At 51.5% G+C, this 7698-nt stretch overlaps 1 protein-coding gene across 1 annotated transcript; it reads right to left on the bottom strand.

Moving 5' to 3' along the window:
• Window positions 1-339: 339 nt before the first annotated feature.
• On the bottom strand, window positions 340-7471 carry ACTB (actin beta). The gene is made up of 6 exons (XM_058157917.1): window positions 7298-7471; window positions 5169-5298; window positions 3494-3733; window positions 2319-2757; window positions 1998-2179; window positions 340-1394 (listed from the first exon to the last, which is right to left on the bottom strand). Exons 2-6 carry the CDS (start codon window positions 5289-5291, stop codon window positions 1251-1253), a joined length of 1128 nt encoding a protein of 375 aa, XP_058013900.1. The 5' UTR covers window positions 5292-5298; window positions 7298-7471; the 3' UTR covers window positions 340-1250.
• Window positions 7472-7698: the final 227 nt, after the last annotated feature.

The following is a 7698-nucleotide window of genomic DNA, read 5'->3' as shown; positions in this document are numbered from 1 at the left end:
ACGCAATACATCCTTTAAACCTGGGTCCGCCTTGGCAACTTTTTAAGACTTGTGTACTTTTTAAAAAACTCCCAGAATCTCATGTTGCGCCTGGGGAATTCTGGAACTGAAATCCACCAAAGTTGACAAGATCGGATAAGTCTTCTAAAAGGGGAGCTTGGGAAAACAAGTCTTGGAAGCAAGATTCTCAAAAGGACCTGGGTAGAGTAACTTGTGCCAACTTTCTAACTCGCCAAGTTCCCATTCACCAATTCAAATGTTGAACGAACGATACCTTCCTGCTGGCTTGATTAGAAACACCACCACCACCACCCAAAAAAAAAAACAACCAATCCAGAGTTATGGTTGTGCATCTTTATTTGAAATTGGGGTTTGTTTTGTTTTTCTTTTTCGAGTCAGTGTACAGTTTTGCCAGCCCCTCCCCTCTGCCCTGGTACCCCCTTTTACACATACTGGCATCAAAAAGGTGCAATGGGGAAATCGAGAGGGGAAATACAGAAGGGAGGGAGAGACTGTAAAACCCTTCACGCGTTTTGTTCCATTGGGAAGAAGAGAAACATGCGCAGCCCGATTATTTATTTTATTTTATTTTTTTGGACCTGACCCAAAATAATCTAAAAAAACCAAAAAGAAAAGATGATGACGATCAAGTGTGGCTATTTTTTTTTTAAAGTTTTGTTTTAAGGCGCAAGAGACAAGAGACACTTGAATCATGATTCACAGACAAAGCTAATACTTTCCATAAAAAAAAAAAAAGGAATAAACCACCTCTGAAAATCTTGTTTTCTGCCCTTCAGGGAAAAGAGCTGGGTTGCTGCCTTCACAGAGGCCGGTTTAACTTCCTCTCAATGAATTTTTACAGTTATTTGGAATGACTATTGTTTTCAAAAAGAAAAAAGAAACAACAACATACATACAATCGATGTCCTCAGATGCACTGCAGAACTGGGGAGGGTAGGGGGGGATCAGTGGGGAGGGAAGGGGAGGGGTCGGAGACTGGGAGGGGTCCGCTCCAAAACTTTTTTTTTTGCATTTTTGTTTTTAATAAAGGCTTCCGCCGTCAAAACCTTTTCTCACCGTTCCAGTTTTGATATCCTGAGTCAAGCGCCAAATAAACAAATAAGCCATGCCAAATCTCGAAAACTTTTTCGCTTATGCGCAAGTTAGGGGGGGGGAGGAATTTTTTTTTTTTGTCAAAAAGAAAAAAAAAAGAGGAAAAAAAATGCTAATTGTGGTAACTGAGTCCTGCTTTAGAAGCATTTGCGGTGAACGATGGATGGTCCGGATTCATCGTATTCCTGCTTGCTGATCCACATTTGCTGGAAGGTGGACAAAGAAGCCAGAATGGACCCTCCGATCCAGACAGAGTATTTCCGCTCAGGTGGGGCGATGATCTGGAAGATGACAAGAGGAAGCAAAATTAGAGCGGAAGCCGAATCAAGTTACCCATCTTCAAGATCCAATGCATCGCATTTTTTTTTCCTTTCAATGACCCCCATAATCCCTTTGCGGGGTGGAGTCTTGGCAACTGAATGGAGCTAGCAGAGTGATTTAATGGCCGGATGCCCTTCCTGTCATCAATGCGGAGTTTTGTTCAACAGATATATTCTCAGTGGGCCCAGAGAGAGAAATATCTGCTTCTACCTAGGATCAAACTCGCAGCCTACTGATTGTGAGGCGAGAGCTCCACCTCTAGGCCACCGCACCACTCCATCCAATGCCCCACATGCCTCCTAGTTAAAGGACAGGTGGAGTCAAACCATCGTTCCACTCCCCATTCTTGACCCAAACCTCCATAATCTACCATAATCTACCAGCTTGGCCATCCGGCGGAGGACAACTCAAGGTTTTCCCCAATAAGAGGGACAAGCAAAAGTTGTGGTTTTGCTAACCCAAGTTTGCTGCTTGGGGCATCGCAATGTTCCAAGCTTGTAAGAAGGAACCACACTCAACCTGGCCCCCCCATCGCCAACTTGGTTCAGGGCTCCAGGGCTCACCTTGATTTTCATTGTGCTGGGTGCCAGGGCGGTGATTTCCTTCTGCATCCGGTCGGCGATGCCAGGGTACATGGTGGTGCCACCAGAGAGGACGGTGTTGGCATACAGATCCTTACGGATATCAACATCACACTTCATGATGGAGTTGAAGGTGGTTTCATGGATGCCGCAAGATTCCATACCTGCCAAGAGAAGATGCCCACTATATGAAGACAACTGGACACCAAAAAAACCCACCCTTCCTCCTTTTTCCTTCCAGATGCCCCTTCAACCAAAGTTCAGATTCTACTTGAAGATAGCGGTCCTTTTCCAAGGACTTACCCAGGAAAGATGGCTGGAAGAGAGCTTCTGGGCACCTGAACCGTTCGTTGCCAATGGTGATGACCTGCCCATCGGGCAGTTCGTAGCTTTTCTCCAGAGATGAACTGGACGCGGCGGTGGCCATCTCCTGCTCAAAGTCCAGGGCAACGTAGCACAACTTCTCCTTGATGTCACGCACAATTTCTCGCTCAGCCGTGGTGGTGAAACTGTAGCCTCTCTCGGTCAAGATCTTCATGAGGTAGTCGGTCAAGTCGCGGCCAGCCAGGTCCAGACGGAGGATGGCGTGGGGCAAGGCGTAACCTTCATAGATGGGCACAGTGTGGGTGACACCATCACCAGAGTCCATCACAATCCCGGTGGTACGGCCAGAGGCGTATAGGGAGAGCACAGCCTGGATGGCAACGTACATGGCTGGGGTGTTGAAGGTCTCAAACATGATCTGGAGAGTGGAGAAAAAAAAGAGACAGCCGTGAAGATCTGGGCCAACAGAGACCCCCATCTACGGCATGCGCAGAACAACACTCCAGAAAAAAAAAATCAAACACATGCTGGACACATACAAACCTTCCGATCCCAGTGTTTAAGGCAAATCCCCCCTCCCTCCTCCTCCCTTATTTGCGTATTGCAATTTTGCAATTTCACCAGGTGAGAGAACATGACAGAAATCACTCTGAACAAGTTAGTTTGAGTTGGGGGGATGAGACAGAAAGAGAGTAGTGAGTGGGTGAGTGAGAAAGAAAGAAAAAGAAGTAGCAGCAGCGGTGATGCTCACAAGCCGAGTAGACAAACGGGAGAGAGAAAACTAATTCTGGTTTTGAAAAAAGAGCAGATAAAAACCTTTCCAGGTCCAGCAAGAGAGACTCAGATCAGAAAAGAAAATCCTGCAGAGCTGGGAGGATAAAAAAAAGAAGAAAAATAAAAAGATGAGCAAAGGAGGATGAACAAAGATTGCAAAAGTATTCTTTCTTTGTAGACAGGAGAAAAACAAAATTATAGGAAAGGGGAAACGCTAGGCAGGTTTTGCAAGGGACTAGGACCAGGGGTCTCCAACCTTGGCAACTTTAAGCCTGGAGGACTACAACTCCCAAAATTTTGGGAGTTGAAGTTCTCCAGGCTTAAAAGTTACCAAGGTTGGAGACCCCTGGACTAGACGACACGCTGACAAATACACATACTTGAGTCATTTTCTCTCTGTTGGCCTTGGGGTTCAGGGGGGCTTCTGTCAACAACACAGGATGTTCTTCTGGGGCGACTCTGAGCTCGTTGTAGAAGGTGTGGTGCCAAATCTTCTCCATGTCATCCCAGTTGGTGACGATGCCATGTTCGATGGGGTACTTAAGTGTCAGGATTCCTCGCTTGCTCTGAGCCTCGTCTCCAACGTAGCTGTCTTTCTGGCCCATCCCGACCATCACACCCTGGGAAACGAAAGACAAGACTTTGAAATAAAAAGACTCTGATACAACACAGCTGTTGATGAAAGCCCTTGGCAGATGGGCCCAGCTCAAGCCAACATCTATCCATCATATCTCATCTCTCTCTCTCTATGTCTATCATCTATCTATCTATCATCTCTCTCGTTCTCATCTATCATCTGCTCATTTGGATCAGTGGTGAAATCCACTTTTTTTTAACTGCCGGTTCTGTGGGCCTAGCTTGGTGGGAGTGGTGTGGCTTGGTGGGCGTGGCAGGGGAAGGATACTGCAAAATCCCCATTTCCTCCCCACTCCTGGGAAAAGAATATTGCAAACTCTCCATTCCCACCCCACTCCTGGGGGAAGGATACTGCAAACTCTCCATTCCCACCCCACTCTGGGACTAGCCAGAGGTGGCATTTGCCGGTTCTCCGAACTACTCAAAACTTCCGCTGCCGGTTCTCCAGAACCTGCTGGATTTCACCCCCGATTTGGATGGATAAGCATAAGGCGCCTTTGTCTGTCTATGGAGATTCTCCATCATCCAGGGTGGTCTCCAAGGTGTTTTTCCCCCCCTCCAAAAAAAAAAAGGCAAACTGGACTTTCTAGTTTTTTTCTTTGAAAATCATTAGACCCGAAGAAGCTCCTTGGGCTTGAAGGAAAAAAACAACCCAAAAAAGTCCAGTTGTTTTTTCGGGGGGGAAAAAACCACCTCATTGGGACATAAGGCCCTTGAATCCATCGAAGTTTAAGAAACGTGGAGTCTCCACGCCTTGAAATTCCCCTGACCACCATTCCTGGACTTCAAACTCCCCAAATTTTGACAGGAGGAATTCTGAAGATGTTTAGGCAGAGATGATGATCCAGGTTTCTTTGTGGTATCACAGCAGTAGCCCAACAAAGTAGTTTGCTCAAAGTTTGGCTCTGAATGAAGCCTGCTTGTTATCGACTGCAAACCATGGTTTAGAGCAGGGGTCTCCAACCTTAGCAACTTTAAGCTTGGCGGACTTCAACACCCAGGATTCTGGGAGTTGAAGTCCACCAGGCTTAAAGTTGCCAAGGTTGGAGATCCCTGGTTTAGAGGGTGGCATGCCCTACCAATCATGGCTTGTACAAGAAACCTTGCTGGAAAACAAGCTTTGATAAGTGAACTGGCTTGGGTTTTTCCTTATATTCGTTTCCTGGGTGCTGAGCTGGTCAAGGAAAGACCAAGGGGAGATGTACTAAGAACGGACAGGGGGCCCCAAGTAGGATAAACTAGGGGACCAAAGTAGGATAAAACCTAAGTTCCAACCTGCAAAGCTATGAACCTACTGTCCCCAAACAGCCTTAGAAAGGTGACCTTGAGGTCTAGCGACTTGCCAGAACCTTATTTCCATACTCCCCCGACTTGGAAGGTGCTGCAAACTGGAAAACCGGAGGACGCAAGGCGCGTTACCTGATGCCTGGGGCGACCCACGATGGAGGGGAAGACGGCTCTGGGCGCATCGTCTCCCGCGAAGCCGGCTTTGCACATGCCGGAGCCGTTGTCGACCACGAGCGCTGCAATATCATCATCCATGGCGGATCTGGGAAGGGAAGTGGGGGGGGAGGGAGGGAGAAAGACCATTGAAGGAACAAGCCAAGCCAACAGCAAACCTCAGCTGGCGCCGCCCCACCCACTTCCTCTTTGCCTTCTTGCCTAATGCTTCCAACAGCCACTAGGTGGCGTGCCCGGCGCTCTCGGGCAGCCTTCAGAAGCACTGCCTGCCTGCCGGCTCCCACTATTACCATAAAAGGCAATTGCGAAGATGCAGCCGGCAGCCAGCTTTCTTCCCCGGCGTTTGGTCACGCCCTGCCCACCCACCCACCCCCTCCTCCTCCTCTGCCCAGCAAGGAGGGGGCCCTAGCCACGCCCAAAGGCCAGCTCCTCACCCCCCCCAGCCTAATCCCCAACCCTCCCTCCAGACAAGACCCACTAAGCAGAAGGAGACCCCCCTCCCTCCCCGCACATGGGCCTGTCTCAGTCTGCTTGCTCACCAAGCTTTGGGTGGGGGGGGGCTCCTAAGGCATTGCTACCCACCCACCCAGGCTGGGTTGCCGCTTGCAAAAGCTTAGCCAGGGCAAGGCACGCCCAAGTGCACGAGGCTGTCTTGCCCCACTTCAAAGACCCTTTTCTCCCCCACCCCAAAAAAGAGAGAGGCGGGTGGGTGGATTATTAAGCTCTGGATCAACAGGCTACCATGCCTTTGCCGTTTGCTGGGTCCAGCTGAGAAGCAGAATTCCAGGGCCCCAAAGCGAGCAAGAGATGGGGGGGTAGGAACGAAAGCAGGTTCCCCCCCACCCTGCCAAAAAGAACGCTTGAATTGAATCGAAAGGACTTTTCTTTTTCAAAAAAAGACCAAAAAGAACAACAATCGAGAACCTCCCCCTCCATTTTTAGAATAGCCTGCCTTCCTCCCCACGTTTATAATGAGGACTAGCCGCTTGCTGGTTTGACACCTTTCCAAGCGTGCAAAACTGGGAGGAGGGTTGGGTCGAGAGAAAATGAGAGGGGCGCCCCGGAGGGAAATTCTGCAGCATTTCCTAGAAGGGGGGGGAGGGAGGAAATCCCCTTAAAGGAGTCCAACGCCTTCCCCCCCCCACCGCACCCCTCCAAGCCAACAGACCCAAGAAACAAAGAGACCCCTCCTCAAGACTTCCGATTGATCGAGGACTCCCCTCCCTTCTTCCTCTCTCCCTTCTCCACCCACGTGCTCTTCCTTACAATAGAAAACCCGGCTTTGCGCCCCCCTTTCAAACCCTTTTCCGCCTCCCGTCGGGGCTGGGGAGGGAGGGAGAAGAAGCCCTCCCGCTTGTAACTCGAGGGGGGTCCCCCCCCCGCGACCTCCAAGCCCCCCACCACCACCTTAAGCCGTTAAAGCCGCGGAGCCCCGCCAAGCCGGGAGCGCCCAACCGCCTCGCCCAATGCGCCTTTCAACTCCAACTCAGTATCTGGCTGAAGCCCACCCCCCCACTTTCCAAACGTGAAACCCCCCTCCCCACTCCTTCAACAGGCCAGCATTGCGAGGCCGCTTCCCCGAGCCCCCCACCCCCACCACCCGGGTCCCGCTCAAGGCCGGCCGGCGCACCCAGTCCCCAAACCACAAAAGCATTTAAGGGGAGGGTCCCTGCAAACTCACCCCTCAACACCTTTGCACCTCTCCCTCTGCCCCCCTGGACTCTTCTGCACCCCCTGCAAGAGGGCAGGAACCCAACCCTCCCATATGCACCCCAGGCAGGCGCCCCCAGGGCAGGGACGCCCCCGCCAAAAAATGCCATCCGCGGACTCTCCAAATCCTTCTCCAAAAAGCGCCCCTCTTTCCCGGAGCGCTGAGCATCTCTCCCCCAAAACGGGGGTCCCGGGAAAGGGAGGGTGGGAAGCTCCTCTTTGCAAAGAAAGGCGCAGCCGAGCCCCCCCCCAAAAAAAAGCCCAGCAGCCCCCCCCACCCAGCCACCCCCTTCCCCAGCATGGCTCGCGTCCCCGCAACCTTTTGCAAGCCAGGTGCGCGCCCACGTTCTCTCCTTGCGCCCGCGGACCCCGCTTACCTTTTTGGGTGGCGGCTGCTTCGAAAGGCTGGGCGCTGTTTTTCCGGAGACCCTTCGGGCTGGGAGGGGGAAGGAAGGCGCAAAGCGAGGCGGCTGAGCGATCCACCGGGCGGACCCCCCAAAAAAATGGGGAGAGAGAGAGAAAGAGGACCGTGGGGGCGCCCTGACGACTGCGCGCTCGGCCGCCGCGCGCCGGGTTTTATACCGGCCGGCTGCCGCGGCTCTCGCCATAAAAGGCAAACTTCGGAACGGCCCGTCCGGATTGGCTGCGCCTTTCGCTCACTCGCTCGCTTGCCGTCTCGCTGCTGCAGTTCTTTTTTTTTTCTCCCCTCCCCGATTCCTTCCTCCTTTCTCGCCTTTGAGAGAGAGAGAGAGAGAAAGAGAGAGAAAGAGAGAAGCGG

Source organism: Ahaetulla prasina, chromosome 14 (genome assembly GCF_028640845.1).
Source record: "Ahaetulla prasina isolate Xishuangbanna chromosome 14, ASM2864084v1, whole genome shotgun sequence".
Classification (NCBI taxonomy): domain Eukaryota; kingdom Metazoa; phylum Chordata; class Lepidosauria; order Squamata; family Colubridae; genus Ahaetulla; species Ahaetulla prasina.
The sequence above is the reverse complement of the archived record's forward strand: the minus strand, read 5'-3'. Positions and strand labels throughout refer to the sequence as shown.